At 43.0% G+C, this 20,138-nt stretch overlaps 1 protein-coding gene and 2 pseudogenes across 4 annotated transcripts in view; 2 read left to right on the forward strand and 1 right to left on the reverse strand.

Annotated features, from left to right (window-relative positions):
* ABCC5 (ATP binding cassette subfamily C member 5) overlaps positions 1–20,138 on the reverse strand; it is a 69,389-nt gene that overhangs the window by 19,362 nt on the left and 29,889 nt on the right. For 2 of the 4 annotated variants that reach the window (XM_006925769.3, XM_015599930.2), the window contains 10 exons: positions 16,841–17,194; positions 12,706–12,777; positions 11,646–11,770; positions 11,452–11,524; positions 9,824–10,027; positions 8,806–8,949; positions 4,958–5,060; positions 2,329–2,513; positions 1,799–1,945; positions 1,383–1,512 (listed from right to left, as the gene is read on the reverse strand). In XM_006925769.3, the coding sequence (XP_006925831.1) occupies positions 1,383–1,512; positions 1,799–1,945; positions 2,329–2,513; positions 4,958–5,060; positions 8,806–8,949; positions 9,824–10,027; positions 11,452–11,524; positions 11,646–11,770; positions 12,706–12,777; positions 16,841–17,194 (1,537 nt within the window). Of the gene's footprint in view, positions 1–1,382; positions 1,513–1,798; positions 1,946–2,328; positions 2,514–4,957; positions 5,061–8,805; positions 8,950–9,823; positions 10,028–11,451; positions 11,525–11,645; positions 11,771–12,705; positions 12,778–16,840; positions 17,310–20,138 lie in introns of all 4 variants that reach the window. The other 2 variants (XM_025042223.1, XM_025042222.1) reach the window with 2 other exon arrangements.
* LOC112474199 lies at positions 15,989–16,107 on the forward strand (annotated as a pseudogene).
* LOC112474266 lies at positions 18,233–18,351 on the forward strand (annotated as a pseudogene).

The raw sequence follows: 20,138 nt of genomic DNA on the forward strand, positions 1-20,138 counted from the left end.
TAGGGAAACCATAAAGGAACAAGCGTCAGACTGTGAGGATCCGCAAACAGGAAAACTGAAACCAAAAATTTTAAAAAAGCAAAAAGAGCTTCCCCCAAATTCCTGCTATTTGTGTGTTGCCCTTTAAACAGCATGACCAAAGAAAAATCTAGAAACCTGGTTGCTCTAACTTTCCTGTCCCAAGAAAATTTAACTATTCTTCTTTCCCTGTGCCCTCTTTTTGGTTCGCGATGCTGTTCGACCCCTTTACACATTCTCTGCATTTAGAAAGTAATATATGCTTGTCGTAAAAGATTTGGAAAATAAATATGCAAAAAGGAAAATACACATAATCTTTATTCTTATCAAAGCTAATGAACTGCTGCTGACATTTAAGAAACTTTTCATCATGGAAAAGTTTTAAATATACACAAAAGTCAAAAGAGTATAGAATGTTACCAACATTTTCTTCATCTCCTTTTTGGCTACCTCCAACCCTCACCTTTTTTCTTGGGGAGGTGAAGCATTTTCATGCAAATCCCAAACATGTTGATACCACTGATTTTTTTCTTTCAGTCTTTTCTCCATTTGCGTGTGTGTGAACGTGTGTGTTTAGCAGAGATGGGATCGTGCATTGGTTCTGTGTATCACTGATAGTTTTGAGCCCCTGCTACCTCTGGCCATGGATTTACACTGCTTACTAACATCTGAAACAAACTCCTATGGAGGCAGCACAGTGCAGTCAAAACATTAACTCTGGGGTTAAAAGACCTGGGCTCAATTCTGGCTTTGTTAAGAGCTGTGTGACCTTGGGCAAGTTACTTAACTTTTCTAGACATCAGCTTTCTTATATGTTCGGTGAGTGAAACAATACCCACCTCATAGGGCTGCTGTGAGGATTAGGATAAGGCATGTAGGACATTCGGCACACAGTAAGCCCTCAATAAATGTCAGGTGGCATTAGCAATATTCTGGGCTCTGGGAAGTATTCAAGTTCTGGTGCTGGCACAGTCTGTGCAGGATCCAGAAAACCTGGCAGAGGTTATAGGTGTCCAGAAAGCAATATACTACCCCTGAAGTAAATCTGAGATTCCAAAAAACGTTTTGGAATCTCTAAGGCCTTTATGCTAACTCCATCCTCTGAACTTGTTTTTAGGTTAAATAAGATCGAATGAAAACTTGGATGAAAGGTGAAAATCAGATGAGCCCTTAGCCGAAATATAAGTAGCAACCTGGAGAAAATGCCAAGATTAAGATGTTTTTGGTATGAACACCAGCAGCCACTGTGCTCTCAGAATCTAAGGCTGGATAGACATGCATATCTAGAGAGTCATCCAGAAGGCTGGAGGGCACCATGAGCTCCAGCCTGTGCTCCAGAGCATGAAAGAAGTAGTGAGAAATACCTTCATCCATATCTTTGGAAAACCTGTTGAGAATCCTCCCAGTGGGGGTAGTGTCAAAAAACTTCATAGGGCTTCGAAGGATCCTTCGGAAAAGCTCATCATGGAGCCGGGAGGAGGCTCGTAGCGTGCCCTAAGGAAAAGAGCACAAAGTGGTCAGGGCCCAGAGACCCAGGGACTCAGGCAGGCTGCTCCTACTCCATAGGACGTATCCACTCCCCAAACAGAAGGGAAATGGCCACGGAAGAAGGAGGTGGCCAATATGAAAAGACTGAGGCTAATGAGAAACAGGTCATTTCAGCAAAGGCCATCATGCTTCAAAGGGGCTTCCCTCCTCAAAATAAACCCGAGAGATGCCATGCTGAAGCCTGAGCACATAGTCACCAGGGAGAAGAGGAGCAAAGGCCACTACTGCATACCTTGACAAAGACCACTCCTCGAATGGCTTTCAAGATCAGTATGACGGCCATCGAGAGGGCGTAGACACTGGCATAGTACTGCATGTGAGGATTGTCCTTCATGCTGCTGCTCACGAAGGTCTTGTTCCCTTGAGTCACCGTGGTGTTCTGTGTGGAGGCAAGGCTCTATGGGGCAAGGCTCCTAAGGACTGCCAAGAAACCCTATTTGGGGCCTTTCTCAGTTCAAGGGGAGCGCATGGGATAATGGCTTTGGGACCTGGTGTGGCAAACACGAGGCAGGCTTTGCCCCGCAATGGACCAGGGCAGACAGCCCACAGGTGTGCTACTGATAAGCTCTACCACTCTGAATTGGTCAGGGAGAAAGACTCTTGTGAGGTTACGTTAGGGACTCATCTTTTTCATCCTGGGTGACCGTTGTTCATCTTATCTTTTAATCGAAAAACTAGAGAAGTTTCCTTAAGAATGGCCAGGGAACATGGAGAGATGGCCATATTCTTAGACACAATTTTCCCATTAATAAGGAGCCTTACCCCGCTTCCTTCCTTGATCCAGTAACTCAACCACCAGTTGCTGAAGGCAGTACTGCCCACATTCAGCATGAACAGGGATATGATGAACAGGAAAGCCAAGGGGCCGCCGGCAGCCTGGATGTAGACACCATACACTGACCAAGGCACTGACCCCTGCCCCTTCTCTTCCACTTGCACAAGCTGCCCTAGGTAAGAAAAAAAGGAACACAAACTCAGAAGGAAAAAGCTACTTATCCAAAACTAAGTAACTATAGAAGAACACAATCAAAGGGCTCCAAATCAGAATGACCTCCTCTTTTTTAGAAGCATTCATTCATCCATTTAACATTTACTAAGCACTTCCTATGAACCAGGCCCAGGATGAGGCCCTGGAGCCAAAAGAGGATTAAGACCAGGTCCTGCCCTTGAGATCTGGCTGAGGATCCTTCTACAGTCTAGTAGGATAGACAGATGAACACATAATTATAATAAAATGTGTTACATACAATACTACAGATATGTCCAAGGCAGCATGGGAGCATCCAGGAGGTGTATGTAACCTACATGGGAGGACTGTGGGGTGGTCAGCAGGGAGGTTTCAGGGAAGACTTTCTGTGTAGTCCACTGTGCATCTCAAAGGTAAGCCAGAGTCGGCCAGGCGGGGAAACAGTGGGCAGAGGAGATAACATGAGCACCAGCACGGAGGTGGGGAAAAACAAGGCAGTAAGTACAGATAACCAAGTCGGCTTGGAACAGCTGTATGCCTGCAGGGTGGCAACCAGATCAGGGTGACAGGCAGGCTGTGGTCAGAGGATAAAGGTATCTGAACTTTATCCTTCAGATAAGAACGTCTCAAGAGAATGGCCTAAAGGTGTGTGTTGGACTAGATGGGACTCTAGGATGGATGGCCAGTCTAGTCACCTCTGGAAGTGAGCAGCTTCTTCCATGTATCCCAGTGTCTCACACAAATAACAGCATTTTCTATGTGTGCCATATGAGGAAAAAGATAAAAACACTGCTTTGAAAATGAGGAGAGACCACTGAAAGGCTCCACGCAGGAAGGCAAGTTGGTCTCTTGTTTTCAACTGTATTTCTAAGCTGTCTGCTCTCAGTTATCTCCATGGAGGATTGACAGCTGTTAACACTAGGCATGAGATAATAAAGGCCAGAATCAGGGTCATGGCAATGGGGATGGAGTTTCAGGAGGTAAATTCAGTAGGCCATGGTGAATGCTGTAGGAAAAGAGAAAACATTCAAGGATAGCTCCTATGGGCTCCCTAGTGTGGTCAGGTGATTGATACTGACAGGAGGATACAAACAGCCCTACAGGAAGCCTCTGCCTCTTCATCACATACAGTTTAATTATCTTGGAACAAGCCACACAGGCCAGGAGTTTTAACAGCTGTGAGCCTCCAGGTTAATGGCTCTGTAGATAAGAATAAATGTTCCCTAAATTCTCTGTTTTTTTTTTTTTTTACTGCCTCTGGCAGGAACTGACAGCTGTCTCAGCCTTCTGTGCTGTGTCTGTTTAGTGTGAATGAGGAAGCTATCTTACCTGAATTCAAAATTGCTATGTGGTTTATTAAAAGAAAAAAAAGAGGCGGTGAGTGGTAAACCAGAATGGTCAACTCTTATCACCAAACATTCGCTGCAGTTTTAAGAACAAGGAAGTTAAAAACAGGGGCAAATTCCGGAGAGGTCTTTGATTCAAATCTCAGGTGAGGAGGTGACACAATAGAAAGAGAGCTTTAAAACAAGACTGCATTCTTTTGGGGGGGGCAATCTGACATGCAGCTTAAGATTGACCAAGGTGAAAACACCCAAGTTTTGTAAGTAGCTTTTCTAACTCCCAGGATTTGTTTCAGTTGATATGATAAAAGATTTAAAAAAAACAAAACAAACAAACAAAAAAAACACAAAACAGGACTGAGGACTCTGGATAGGGAAAAGCAGGTAGGGAAAACCCCAGCTGTAACTCTTCACCACAGTACTGCTGCGATCTCAGAGGCACGTACCATTCTAACAGGGAGCTGCTGAGGACAGAGGCAGTCTTTTGGAGCTGGAACACTTTTGCCTTGGTTGGCACTGACTTTTAAAGAGCAGAAGTGAATCACAGGAAAAACAGGTATAACCCTACCCACCACTGAATTTTTCTTTACTCAGGATGACTCAGCCATAATTACCTACACCTGACCCTGCCCTTCACAGAAACAAGACCAAAGGCCATTCTTATTGCCTAATCTGTTTAAGCAAATGGAAGGTGCCTCATGGTGTCCCAATATTATACAACAACGGTTCCCAACTCCCAGGTCGCAGACTGGTACAGGTCCGTGACCTGTTAGGAACCAGACCAAACAGCAGGAGGTGAGAAGCCGGCAAGCAAACCAAGTTTCATCTGTATTTGCAGCCACTCCCCAGGGCTAGCATCCTGCCTCAGCTCCACCTCAGATCATTGGGCATTAGATTCTCATAGGAGTAACGGTCCCTGGTGCCAAAAAGGTTAGGTACTGCTGTCAAGAATTTTTTTATTTCAGGAATATAAGGCCAGGTACTCTACAATTGCAGTATTATCAAACATCAGGAATTACTACATGGCATAATTTCTGATATACTTTAATGACAAATGTAAAATCTCAGAAAAGGTCATTACCTTCCTCTGGCTTCACTGCTTTCTCCTTTTTTACTGATCCTGGTTTAGGACCCTTGTCTTGTGATTTCTTCTGTGAACCACTGGTTTCCTTTTTTGAATTAATCTAATATTAAAAAAAAAAAAGCCTCCAGTTATGATATGGCCATTTGTACAAATGTCCATAGGACATACCAGAAATTCATCTATGGAGCTGCCGCTATTATTGAAGGGAGACACAACTAACTTCTTAATAAGGCCACCTATACTCATTTCTTATACATTTCTTATACGACTCCTTCAGTCTTTGAGATATGGGTTCCTACCTTGTTATTCCATTGACATTGCTCTTCCCAAAGTTACTGAAGACCTAACACAGTAGCCTTTATGTCGTTCTTATCCACTCCAATTTGTCCAAAGCATTAGGGCTGGGGCCATTTCCATTCCTCCCATCTCTGATCCCCATATCACTAAATCAAATTGAAGAGCTGATCATTTCCCACTGCTACCCCAGGATAAACTTCTCAGTCTGGTTTTGTAAGACTGCCACATTCTGTCCCTAGCCTAACTCTGCAAGTCCCCTCCCATTCCTGTGGCTCTTACTCTCAAGCCACACTGGGTTTCCTGCCATTCCTCACATCACACTGTGATTTCTCCCTCTTCTGTACCTTGGTCCACACTGGTTCTTCATTTGGAATGCCCCTCCCCTTGTCCCAACGCATTCAAAGTTGTCCCCACTCAAATGAATTCAAATTTTACACCCTCCCTGAGGCAACCCAGATTTCTCTAGAATAAAGCTCGCCCCTCCCTTGTTCTCCCAGGCACTGAGCTCGTAGCACTCTAATACAGCATGTTGCTATAAATGTGACCTGGTGTAACAGCACGGCCCAGTGGTCTTCCCCAGGTGACTGACAATAAGTCCCTCAAGGAGAAAGATGATGCCTTACTCGTGGTTATAACCCACATAGGGCCTAACACACAGAACTGCCTATAACAGGGCACCTAGAGACTTAGTAAACATTCATCAAATTGGAACTGAGGTAAGAGAAACTACTTCACACTCTCCTTTCCAAGTTCCTCTTATATCTTAACATAGGAAATTCTCTTAATACAATTTACTACATTTAATTCTATATCATAGCATCATAACCCCAATTTGTTCTCCAACTAGACTTTTTAAGTTAACAGTGAAAAAAGTCAAAAAATAACATAAAATTTAGAGCCACCTCTGGAACATAAGATGGATAAATTTTCTATTTGCTGAAGTGTATGAATAAATGCACTGTGTAAAGAGAAAATTACCATTTGCTGACCACTTACTAGGGTACGAACATTACGTACTATTTCATTTAATTGATCCAACAACTCTAAGAGGCAAGTGCCATCCCCATTTTTAAAATGAGGAAACTGAAGCTCAGGGAAATTAAGTGACAAACCGAAAGAAAACAAACTCACTGACTCTCAAAGTCTTTGGCTCCTTGGACATTTCATATTTTAGCTTCTCTCCCTCTAATTTCCTCTTCCTTGTGCATAGTAAGGAGGACATAGTCTGAGGAGTACTGTGACAGTCATAGGGAGAGGTCACAGATCCAAATCCGCATCAGGGTGTCTCTATGGAAGTTACTAATGACGCTTGGAATATGCGAGTTACCCCAAAAGTCCAAGAACACATCAGTCATGTACAGTTAGTTGTACTGCGCTGGCTGAAAAATTACTGCTTGGCTATCGCCCATGTGAACATAGGCTATCGCCCATGGGATCATAGGTTATCACCCATGGGAACATAACATTCTAACAATAAGCTTTCTGTTTCTGTACTCCCCGCTTGCACAATCGACCTGTGGGTTTACAGTTAGTAAATAGAAGAAAAATAGACTTTTGTGTTCAGACAGAATGAGGAATGGGGTTTAGGGCTTAAAAACCCTGTACCTCTACATTTCGGGGCGCTTAATTTGAGATCTGCGTACTCCTGGCAGACCCAGCTGGCTGAATAAAGAGTGTGTTTCCTATAACTCACTGATTTCTGGTGGTCCGTGTGTCTATCGGGGGCTGGGGGCTACAACAGTACTATACCTGAAATCAAACAGGATGACACCCAAAGACTCCCTGAAATGGTCTCAATAACTGTCTGCTTTTATCCCTCTCATGATCTGGTAGCTAAAAAGTGGCTTTTAGCCCAGCCTGAGCATACCCCTAGGATCCAATGTAACCACAGAATGAGGAGCTCATACAAAAGCAGGTTGTCAAGAAGGAAAAACAGGCTCTTTGGTTAGCTGAGTAAGTACGCCTTGTGTTTGCCTAACTCGAAGCACAGAGTAAAGCCTTAGAAAACTGCCATCTTTCTGTGTCACCACAGGAGGCAAGGCAGCATGGCAGAAAGAGCACTTTGGAGTCAAAGTGCCCCTGTTAGTGTTAAAAAGAGACAACAGACCCAAAATGGAGTCACTTTTGCTAAGCTACACTAAGACTTAGTATCCAACCTAACTGCAGTTTCGGCCTCTCCCAGGAGTATAATTTTAAACCACTCAGTCTGGAATTTCCTGATCAGCACTCGTGAAGTAATCTGCCAGGTAAAACCCCCTGCCTTCCTCTAAGGGAGGGCGACTCTGCCTGACATAATCCTCTTTTAACCTCCTTCTCTCACCCTCTTTCTGCCTATAATAACCTTAATAACCTTCCATTCTGTACAGCTCCTCAGGATCCCCTTCTAGTTGCTAGATGAGATGCTGCCAATTCATGAATTGCTTAATAAAGCTAATCAGAGATTCAAATGTACTTGGTTGACTTTTGTTCTTTAAGATTAGCAAACTGCTTTACTTTTCTGAGCTTCCCCTTCCTCAACTACAGAAGTGAGGAATAATCGTATTTTGCCACAGAGTTCTGTTAAAATGACTAAACAGAATGACTTCTATGATGTGCCTAATCCAGTAATTGGGACATAATAAGTGTTAGTTAATGAGTGCCATATCAGCAGCCGAGATACCATGAATCATTTTCAAATGTATGCAATATTTAATTTCTCTTCTCTGGCTCCTTATTTAGTTGTTTATTTAAAAAAAAAAAAAAAAAAGCTTTATATGCTTCAGTCAGAATTGAAGGAGTTTTTGAAACTATGATTGAACAATATACTGTGAATGAAGAAGGGGTGCTGTAATAAATCTAAGTGAAAGTAACTTCACAGGGTGATCTGGTCATAAATTCCTAACTGGGTAGGTCTTCTTGAATAGTATGCCCCAAGCACATAATTTCTTTAGTAAAAGGATTAAGCAAGCCCTGTCCTTTGTTCTTGTATATGTAGGTTAACACACATTTGAAATGCCGGAAGTAATCCTCTTTCCCAGACCCCTTGAAAGCATAACCACCCTCAAGAGAACACACAATCTTATTAACTACTCTGTAATCCAATCACCACCTTACTTTCTCCTACCTCCACGTAATCTTCCTTACATTCCTTCCTTAATTCCAAATGTATAAAAGAAACTGCAAAACTTTCATTCTCTGGAGTAGTTGAGATGGTTGAGATCGTGCTTTCCAGCAATGCCATTGGTTTGGCTCAAATAAATTCTTATAAAAATTCTCTACAGGTTTGGATGTTTCTTATGTCAACAACACACTGAGCCCATATCCTTCTCCCTGTCATTGCCTTAGTAATAAGTTCTCAGTGACAGAAGTCCATGGCTCACCAGCCCCACAATCCTCTCCTAGAGTAGAACCAGTATATTAACTAAAGCACAGCAGTCCAGACACCAAAAAATAGAGCTGTGTCAATTAGACGCATACTGCATTCAGCTGAGATCTCCCCACCACTCACTAAGGTCATGCCTCCCTTGCTGGAAAGGAGGAGCTACACACAAACACCGCATGAATCTTACCTCAACGGGGGGTGTCTCTCCCAGCAACAGGTTATTAAAAATGGTAGCATAATCGCCATTTAGATTCATCAGTTCTTCATGAGTGCCTCTTTCTGTAATACAGCCCTCTTTCATGAAGATCACTTCATCACAATCAGCCAGATACTAAAGACAAAGGCAGGGATAACACAGTGTTGCTGATATTTGTGCAAATACATCCAACCACCCAAACCTGAGTTCAGCGGTTCTCATCTGGAAGCGATTGAGCCCCGCAGAGGACATGTGGCAATATCTGGAGACACTGTGGGTTGTTACGAATGGGGGGAGGGGTGCTACTGCCATCTAGTGGGTAGAGGCCAGGGATGCCCAGCACAGTCCTCCACAACAAAGAGCTATCTGGCCCCAAATATCAATAGCGCCAAGACTGAGAACCTCTGCTTTAGTTTATTGTGCTTGTGATGTAGTTCCAAGAGCAGTCTCTCCAGTTTTTGACATAAATCTGCTGGTGGAGCCACGGGAGCCTTGCATTAAACTTCATACCCTTTGACTGCACTCGGAAGTACACATAATTACTGACTTTCTGTGGCAGAATGGGGCGGGGGGTTAACCTCTTAAATTTGACAACAAATGCAAAGCAGATGGCAACATCTTTAAGCTGCTCTCCAAAGTGGCTTCTTGTCATGGAATGGCAGAAGGAGAAAATCTTGTTTTCCTTAAACAGTTCCCACTTGTACATTGATATTAATATAATGCTTTCCAAACTATCTCACCCAAAATCTACTTTCAGCCTACCCCTTTTACTGATTTATATGCAGAAGCTAACATGCTCCAAGGATCTCTGATTTGGATGGCCATTTATACATAGGTACAACGAGTTTTATTGGTACAATGGACCAGGGGGCTATTTGCTGAGGAAACAAACACTGTTGGTTCCAGGAACTTCTAGGAGCTCATGGAGGTATCCAGAAGGACCAAGCCCACCTCCCTGACTCTGATTTCTCAAGCCACAGTAGGCAGCCTTGGGAAGAAAGCACCATACCTGTAACTGGTGGGTAACAAACAGAACTGTCTTGGACTTGAGATGCTTCTGGATAGCACTGTTGAAGATGTGGTTGCCCACGTGGGCATCTAAGGCACTTAGGGGGTCATCTAGGATATAGATGTCGCGATCACTGTACAAGGCCCGGGCAAGGCTGATCCTTTGGCGCTGGCCACCACTCAGGTTGGCTCCTCGCTCGCCAATCTACGGAAGCCCAGAAAGCACAGTGAAGCCGAAAGCTCAAGTCCAGAACTGGGCTTAGTGATCATCTCAGTCACCACTCCTCTCTTCCACCCAAACCACTTCCTCCTACTGAATTCCCCACTGGGATGAGTGGCCACTATGATGGGTCCACACTGGAACTGAGAGAGTCACAGCCCAGATGCCTCCCTCTCTCCCACAACCATCTAGTTACTAATCAATCCCACATCTGGCCTTGCTACTCCCTACTGGGCACCCTACTCCAGTCCTTTCTCTATGGGCAGAAAGTTTTCCAAAACATAAAGCTAACCATGTCCCACACTTGCTTAAAACACTTCGAGAGCCCTAAAGGATAGAAACTAAACACCCAAACATGGCATACAAAGCTGTCAGCATGGCCAATTCCCCTGGCACACCCTGGGATTGAAGCCATTTTTAATAGTGCATGTATTACGAACACAAGTGATGACTGTCATCCTTCTTTCTGTACTATATCTGATCCGTTCTTGCATCTTCCCCTCTGCAAAACCTCCCTACCCTTTTCTCCACTAATACCCAAAAGAAAGGGGGATCTAAATGCTACTAAATGGATATGTGAATAAATCGTCAAATGGAAACTGGCTCTGTAATTTTTAAAAATCTTGTCCTTAAAAGAACATTCAATAAATTCAAACTTAAGCAGGTATCAGAATTACCTAAAAGGCTTGTAAAAACAGGTTGGGCCCCGCTCCTGGAGTTTCTGATTCAGCAGGTCTGGGGTCGGGGCTGAGTATTTGCATTTCTGACAAGTTCCCAGTGTCACTGATGCTACTGATCTAGGGACTGTCTTTTGAGAACCAGTGAACCAATTAAATCATTCACCAAATCTAGTTTGAGGAATTTAACTGAAACCAGCTGAATAAAAGTGCTAGCCCCAGAGACATCCAGAGCAGGTCCTAGGAGACAGGCTTAATAAGCCAGTTCCAAAGACACACCTCTGAAAACCACCTGAGGACAGAGAACCAAAGAAAGATGGATTTGTGCAAAGGCCTCTTTCTTTCTAATGGAAGTGGGCTCTCTACAGGCTGTGTCTGAGTAAGGAAGTTAGTTAGCAGAATGAGGTTCAGGAAAGAAGTTCGATGTGCACACGCCTGACTTATGGTTCCAAAAATGAATTGTGTAGAAAATATTAACTCTGAACCAACAATGGGATTTGATTTAAAATCCATCTGAAATATGAAATATTTATATGCTTAAAACAGAGTGTTGATAATCCCTGTCCTGAAGTACAAGTACTTCCTAACATAAAGTCCCAAGGAAAGTGAATCTCACTTTGTAGGTTTTTCTCTCATGCATTTAAGATGCACTCCTAGGAGGTGGCTCTGGCACAGCCCTGCCAGAATCCTCTCTGCGAAACACACTCCCTATCAGGGGCAGAAGGCTTGTACCTCAGTTAGGTCACTGTTGGGGAGAATGGCCAGGTCAGGCCTTAGGCAGCAGCTGTTCAGCACAGAGTTGTATCTGAAGGACACAAAGAGACCTAGTATCAGGGATGTGGTTTGAGAAGAGCCTGCTGACTTGGGTTGTCTCGCGTCTCACATGACCAAGACGGAAAGCATGACAGAAACTAAACATTCCTTGCCTTTCTTCATCAAATTCTTTCCCAAAGAGGATGTTGTCTCTCAGAGTGGCGTTGAGGATCCAGGCCTGCTGGGCCACATAAGCGAAGGTTCCACTGGCTGCCACGCTGCCTTCAAGAAGTGTCATCTAGGGAGACAGACACCATCCAATGGCATCATAATGCAAAACTATCACCCTAAGCCAAGAGAACCACCCATATTCCACAATGGAGTTAAAAGTTTTGGCAATTTCTTTGGATGCTTTTTGGACTCAAATCTAGACTTCACCTTTGTTCCATATTTGTTCTACAGCAGCAAAAAAATCAAAGTTCTCCTTGCTTATGTGTGATGGGAGCCCAGCACAACCCGTGACGTGAATGAACAAACACTTCAGTCAGCAAGCTATAAGCTACTTCATATCTTCTCTTCCTAATTGCAAACTGTTTTAATTAAGGGAAGCACAAGTGGAAGGCCCTTTCAGAATCCCCTGGGGAGGATGCTGTAAGGATTTAGAGCTAGTCCCTGCCTCAATATGAGGGCAGGCCAACTCATCTACAGAATTATTCCAGGCTGTTGGCTAGACCAGCTGCTTCTATAAAATGAGAACTAAAGGGGAAAAAATTCCAGTTAGACATCAACTAGTATTATAGAGCAACCACACAATGACAGCGGACCCTCCACTCCAACATGAAGAGACTGCATGATGAGCTCTATGCTTTGAGTTGTGTTTTAGGTCACAGTGATTGATATGAATTGATTTGTCCATTTTATCCTCTTTCAGGATTCCTTTGCGGACTGATGGTTGACAATCTGCCTTAGGTTAGGGATGCTATAGCTTGGAACAAAGTTTCGTTAACCAGCCTACGCAGTACTTGCACATATGAGCTTGTCCTCTCAAACACCATAACTCACAGTGTACACACATGTCCACTAAGCCCCCTCCAGACACAATGCTGTTAAGGGTTCATTTTGTTTCTACCTTTCCTGACTCTCTCCAGGAAACAAGTTCATTTTCTCTGAGACCCTTGCTAAGCAGAGTCTAGAGGAAGAAACAAAATGACAAGGGCAATAAGCAAATCTTACCTGACCTAAAATGGCTGAAATTAGAGAGGTTTTTCCACTTCCCACACTGCCACAGATTCCAACCAGTTTACCCTGGGAAAAAACACAGAGCGAGAGGGAAGGTCATTAAGGGACCACTGCCCACTCATCTCTGGGAACTTCCTATTTTCTTTGAGGAAAAAAGAATGTTAACTGCAGTCTATCAGTACAGGAACTGCCTTCCTGATCACCCAGCAAGTCACTTACCTCTTTTCTCCCTTGTCGGCCACCTACTTCATAGGGTTTCTGTGGAGATACACTGAGGCAACAGATGTGTAAGCTTTTGGAAAAATTAAATATGCCACACACATTAAGGTACCCTATAGCCCGTTCATAAAACCCAGCCCCTTTCCTGCTTTGTTGGTGATCCATGTGTTTTGATTATTTGTTTATTTTGTTGTTTTTAGAAGAGAGAACAGGACTTTTTAAAAATTATTTTATTATGATTTTTTTCTCCAGGGTCAGTAAGTTATTTTCATAAAAACTATATGGACTGTTGCTTCCATTTTTCTCCAAAACATCTCCAAGGATCTGAGGAATTTCCATACCATCAACCCCAAATAAAAGTGGAAAACCAAGCCTGTGATTAACTGAATATCCTCTGGCAAAATAACGAGTGCTCAATGGACACTGTTAAAAATTTTTCAAGAACAGACAGATGATTTTAACAGGGTGATCTGTACTGGCTCAAGTCTCATAGCAAAGGAAGGAATAAAGAGTGGCAGTGTAGAAAGAGCATGGATTCTGGGTCTTGATTTGAATCCCAACTCCACCAGCACTGGACAACTGTTTGATCTTGGCCTTGTCATTTTAACTAATACTGTCTCTCTCACTGGGCTTTGAGCAACTTGAGGGAAGGAGTTATCTCTGTAGAATCAAGTACAGTATTTGGTACTTAATCAAAGTATGTTGGACAAACAAAGCTTTTGACATGGTCCAAGAGTTTGAAAGATTACGACCTGGTAATAAGAACGATACCAAATCATAGGTTCAATCTCTGCTCAAGTCAATTAGATTTTCAAAGTGAAAACTCTGTTCTGGTAACTTAAAGGAGATATCCACGATGAAGTAAGCAAAGACATCAGGAAACATTAAATTCCTCCCTAAAGCGGGGGGCAGGGAGAATTATGGCCTCTCTCTTCAAATAGCTAAAGTTCTATCATGTGAATGTGGGCTTTAAAGGGCAGAATGAGGAGCAAAAGATATAAAGTAGAAGAGTAAATTTCCACTGAATGTGAGGACCAATCCTCTAATAAGCTAATTAGCAATGTGATAGAACTGCCTTGATAATTAAGATAATCTCTATTAAATAAGATGCCTGTTGCTAACCACTGAAGTAAAAAAACTGACTCGAATGCCCTCCAATGATGAACTAGACTAGTTGTTCCCAATGGTCTCACCAAAGACCATCTCCCCCTCTTGGTTATAGCTTTCAAGAGCTTGGAGCTTTCTGTTCTCTCTACAGTCTAGAGCTGGGTCTGTGCAACACGCTTCTGGTCATTTGCTGATTTGATACATATTGCATTAGAACCTCCAGTTATGCAAATAAATATTTCTTACCACCACCCTTGGTCTAACGCCCTAATGTTTCTCCTGGGTTAACTGTTCTCCTTGCTTCTCTCCTTGTTTCTCTAAATATTCTTCTGAATCCAGAAGCTAGAATGTTTCTCTTCATACATAAGTCAGATCATAACATTCTTCTGCTCCAAACCCTTAATGGCTTCTCTTCCCATTAAGAGTAAAGCCAAAGTCATTCATTACAGGAGGCTCTGGCACCTAACTCCCTCTCTGCCCTCAGCATGGACTACTTTCTCCAGAGCTCACTTTGCTCCAGTAATGGGCCTCAGGGTCTTTGAGCTTCTGTTCCTTCTACGTGAAAGGCTCCTCTTACCTCAGATAACCATATGACTCATTCCCTCAAATATTACTTTTTAAACAAGCTTCCCTCGGGCAACCTATTTAAATTGCAGCCACACCTGCTTCCTGCCCCAGCACTCTCTAACTCCTTTTCTTCACAGCAGTTATCACTGTCTGACACTGTCTGACAAACAACATACAGTAGTTCCCCCTATGCAAGATTTCCCTTTTTTCTCTGTGGTTTCATTACCTGCAGTCAACTGTGGTCCGAAATAATAAATTGAAAATTCCAGAAATATTCAATTCATAAGTTTTAAATAGTGTACTGCTCTGAGTAGTGTGGTGAAATCTCACATCCTGCTTTGTCTTGCCCTGGACATGAATCATTCCTTTGTCAAGAACATCTACTCTGTACAAGTTCCCTGCCCATTAGTCACTTGGGAGTCATCTCGGTTATCAGATCAACGGTCTCCATATTACTATCTCATTATCTGCAGTGTTTGTGTTCAGGGAACCTACACTTTACTCAACATTGGCCCCAAAGGGCAAGAGTACTAATGCTGGAAATTTAGATATGCCAACGAGAAGCTGTAAAGTGCTTCCTGTAAGTGAAAAGGTGAAAGATGTCGAGTTAATAGGGAGGGAAAAAAATCGCAAGCTGAGGTTGCTAAGGTCTATGGTAAGAGTGAATCCTCTGTTCTTGAAATTGTGAAGAATGAAAAAGAAATCCATGCTAGTTTTGCTGCCACATCTCAAACCATAAAAGTTATGGTGACAGTGTATGAGAATGCTTAGTTAAGATAGAAGAGACATTAAATTTGTGGGTGGAAGACCTACACAGAAAGTGTATTCTGACTGACGGCACCATGTTGCACCAGAAAGCATTGAGCCCATACAAAGACTTCAGCAAGGATAGATCCCCTGAAACGAGTGACACCAAGCTGTTTCCTGAAAGTAAAGGATGATTATGCAGATTCAGGAATAGGTTTGGACTGAAGAATATAAAACTTACTAGTGCGAGAGGGAGAGAGAAAAGCCCCATTCACATAACATATTGCTATAATTGCTCCATTTTATTATTAGTTATTATTGTTAATCTTTTACTGTATCTAATTTATAAATTAAACTTTATCACAAGGATGTACGTATAGGAAGAAACAGTATATATAGAGTTAGATACTATCCATGGTTTCAGGCATTTACTGGGGGTCTTGTAATGTATCCCCCATCAATAAGGGGAAACTATTATATTTTACCTGTTTACTGTCAGTCTTTGCCCACTAGAATGTAAGCTCCAAGAGGGCAGGGCTTTTTGTCTGTTTGGTTTTTCACTGCTGTATCCCAGCCCTACAACAGTGCCTGGCACAGAGCTGGCACCCCCAAAATGGCTGTTAAATGAAAGAATATAGTCTACAGCCATGCCACTCTGAACAAGCCTGATCCTGACTGATCTCAGAAGCTAAGCAGCGTCGAGCCTGGTTAGTACTTGGACGAGAGACCACCTAGGAAGACCAGGTGCTGTAGGTGTAAAAAATAAAAAAAATAAATAAAGAATTGTAAGCTGACAAGGTCCTTGCAATCTGTGAGGTCAACCAAGGGTTGCCTCACCTAAAAAAAAAAAAATACACACACACACAATTACAACATCTGGGACCTGGAGGACGCAGTCCTCAACGTAGTGCTGGTCCCCAGTCATACTGTGTACTTTAAAAGCCTTGAAACTGGAGTCTCTGTTCCAGCCACTCTCTAAAAGAGGGCCTCTGAGAGACTCTAGTCCTATGCTGCCTGGGCTATGTGACAGCATATACCATAATGATCCTTTACTTATATTAAAAATAAATAATTACAACAAAATTGCCAATAATAGCAGCACTGAGAGTACTTATTATGTGCCAGGTTCTGTGCTATGCACAGCCTAGCGATAATGAGATGCTTACAAAGAGTTATAATAATCAAAAATAATTATTATAGCTCGCATACAGCTATAATAACCAGAAATCTATTCAGGGCAAAATCTTGGAAAGTCCACTTGAATGCTTTATTTCCCTGCTTGTAAATGAGTGTCTTGTGAGATCAGTTGTTATCAGTTGTTATTCATGTCTAGTGTTAAATGCCTAAATATTCCTTTTAGAGGTGGAACTGGTCAGATCTATTCATTAGTTCAAAATCAGTCCCAGACACAAAGTACTTTGCAGTTGCCTGCTCTTGCCAGAATAGACACCTGGTAGACAGACATGGCACAGGGAGGCAGAGGGGTTACCTCTTCGATTTCCAGGTCGATGCTATACAGCGTCCTTTGTAAGCGGAGGTTCCCCAAGTGGATGTGCTTGCCCTCTTCCTCCTCAGGACTGGGCCGTTCGTCGCTGTCCAGGAGGAGGTGGCCTTTCTGCTCTGCCAGCACCGCCTGCTCAGTACGCTCCAGCTGCCTCACCTTCTCTTTCTTGCCCCTGGCAGCCCTCTTGTCTTTTTTCGTTTTGGGGGTCAGCTTGGGTGAGTTCTGGATACTGGAGTGGGGGGAGTCCCATGCCAAGGTGGCATTTTTCATCTCTATCTTGATGTGAGGACTGGCTGGTTTTTTCTTTATCATGTGAACCTCTTCCATCAGAAACAAACTCTGATAGGAGTTGTGAGAGAGGTGCAAAGATGAGACACTGGATCAAGACCAGGGAGACAAGCCTAGGGCGTACACTCACGTAGCAAAACACATCAGGCTATACAGTGGAAGGAAGCTGAAGGGCAAAAGGTAGCTCATTAGTGTAGCCCAGCCTCAGGCCCAGTAAGAGGTCACGGGGGTGTGGGGACACCCTCAGGAGGGACAAGGGCCTTATCAATGGCCCAACACTACACTACCAATTACATGCCAAACTAGATTTTCTTTTTCTACCAGTCGCATGCGACCAAAGGACATTTAACTAACCCATATGCAGCCCCCTTTCCTCACCCATGAGTTGCTGAGCATCAGTGGGAAAGTGTAAGCAGAAAAACCAAAGGGCATGCTGCTCTCCTACAGACTGTCATCACTGCTTCCCTTCCAGACAACTCCTGCAGCACCTCAAAGCCTGTACACGTTCCTCACCCACAACGTGGCCCATGTCTGAGGAGACAGGCTGAGCTGAGACTGTGAACAGGCCTAGGGTTTGAACAGAGTACCTAGGGTTTTTTCGATGGTAGAGTACATCCTCTTGCCAATAAGTTCTCATGTCTTCAAAGTTCTGCCTTGGAACTTGTGAGAATTCAAACAACTGAAGGAACAGACTTGCGTGAAAGTGAAGGGTTATCTCCCTCAGAAACATCCTTGGGAAGTGAACAAGACTCTTTCCTCCCATTCATTCCCAGGGTCCCACTGAGTTATGTTAGGGGAAGGAAACTGGAACGCTTGAAAAGCTAAGTGTTTCTGAAATTAGATCTGAAACGCTGACCAAAATAAATCTCAGCCCAGGAGTTATATGTGCCCATGACTTTGAACCCAACTCTCTTAAACCACTGATCTTCTCTAAAGAATGCTATCTCAGTTAGAGTCACAATTAAAAAAAAAAAAAGTTGAATAAAAAATACTTAAAAAATTAGAAAGTCTTTAGAGAAAAAGATGACTTCTTGGATCAGAACTCTTTGCTTAGTTACTGAGAACCCCCAACTTTTTAAAAGTCTGAAAGTCTACAGCCATGCCACCCTGAACGTGCCCGATCTCGTCTGATCTCGGAAGCTAAGCAAGGTCGGGCCTGCTTAGTACTTGGATGAGAGACCACCTAGGAATACCGGGTGCTGTAGATGTTATAAATAAATAAATAAAAGTCTGAAAGTGCTATTAAATGTAACATACATAATCCCCTTCCCCAAGAACAAGCCCTTTCTGCCAGATCCTGTACTTCTAAGCTTGCTCTTTTCTTCCCTTTAATCGCCACTCCTCCTATACATTCCTAATCCCCAATCTTCCTAGAAGTGTTATGGATCTAAATCTCCTAAATAATCTTTACTCTCGGCCAATCTTAGGTTTAGTTTCTGAAAACAGCTGTTGGTCTCGTTTGTTCAGAGCCTTCCTGAAAGACTGGGCTGAGAATAACATGCTGGATATTCTGAACACCTTCAGAGTAAAACCATACGTTGACAGAATTCTCATCATTTCTCGGCCCTAAAGAGTTACTAAAAGGATATTGTAAGTCTCAGTGGATTATTTAAAAATGTGCTCAAGCCTCTAGTTTTCACAGCTTCTTCCCCACAGGCTCCCTGCAGCCCCACACTCCTCCCAGGAGGATTTCGGCTTCAGGTCACTCTGCTATGACGTGCTGAGGCACATGAGGGCCCCACGACACTTGAATTTATATCGACTTGGATTTGCACCTGCCAGGACAACAGAATCTTAGAGGTACATAAACCATAAACCTCAATTTTACCACAGGACACTTACCATCAAAACACTACTCTCATTCACTGGAAGAATCAAATCAGAATGTATCTGCTGAGCAGAAGGGGAACTGCTCAGGGTTGCCAGCCAAAATACAGGATGCCTCGTTAAATTCCGATTCCAGATAAACAATGAATATTTTTTTTAGTGTTAAGTATGTCCCATGCAATTATTAACCGGGTGTCCTGTGTTTTCGCTAAAGCTGGCAACCCTATACAGGTGACAGTCTTATCAGAATGAAAGTCACGAGGTGGCTTCTCACTGCCTTTCTATGGGTTATCATCCTCCTAGAAGGAGGAGGGCAGGAAAGGTTAAGTAGAGGGGGGAAAGAGAGAGAATGGGGAGGAAGAGACTGCCAAGAGGAATAAGATAGGATGGGACTAAAGTCTCATGGGGCATATAATAGAACTGTGGCTGATTTTGCTTCCATCATTAACTCTGAAGCTTCCCGGATCAAGGAAGGAGCTATGATGAAAAAAGCCATTTTCTAATACAAGTCTTTGCTACTAAGTGAAGAGAAAAGAGCTCCCAAGAAACAAGGGGATAACAACTCTATACTATAAATTTCTACTTCTTCATCCAAAATGCCACCAAATCCGTTCACTAACAGGGACAGGGGAACGAATTTATAGTCAAAACATTTGCTTTCTTCCACGGCTGAATACTGTCATAGAAGAAATAAAGCAAAATAAATCTCTGGTTAAAATTAGACCATTTCTTTTTATATAGCTCTGGCTCTGAGCCTTCTACAGGCAGGTTGGGGTGAGGGAGAGCTGAGGCTGGGGGTGCATTCTTGAAGACTAGCTTTCTTAACCAAACAAAATTCACCTAGTTAACTGTAAACAAGTAGAATATAAATACATTTTGGGAAGCTATTCTTCATTCTTCTTAATAGGAAAACCCAATCTGTGTTCTTTCGGACATCTAAGGTAATATTAATCCATCAAACACCTGAGCCTAAATCCTTCAAGCTGCCAACATTGCTTTTGTATTGTTCTCACTACCTGAGATGATTAACAGGAGGGCAGGAGCTACTCTATGCAGCGGCTTTGCCAGGGAATCCTAGCCCACACAGGTGTTGCTCCTTTTCTTTTATTTTATTATCCACTTTCAAATATCTACCTCCCTCTACCCTTCCAAATATACCTTCTTCTTG

Source organism: Pteropus alecto, unplaced genomic scaffold (assembly GCF_000325575.1).
Source record: "Pteropus alecto unplaced genomic scaffold, ASM32557v1 scaffold88, whole genome shotgun sequence".
Lineage (NCBI taxonomy): Eukaryota > Metazoa > Chordata > Mammalia > Chiroptera > Pteropodidae > Pteropus > Pteropus alecto.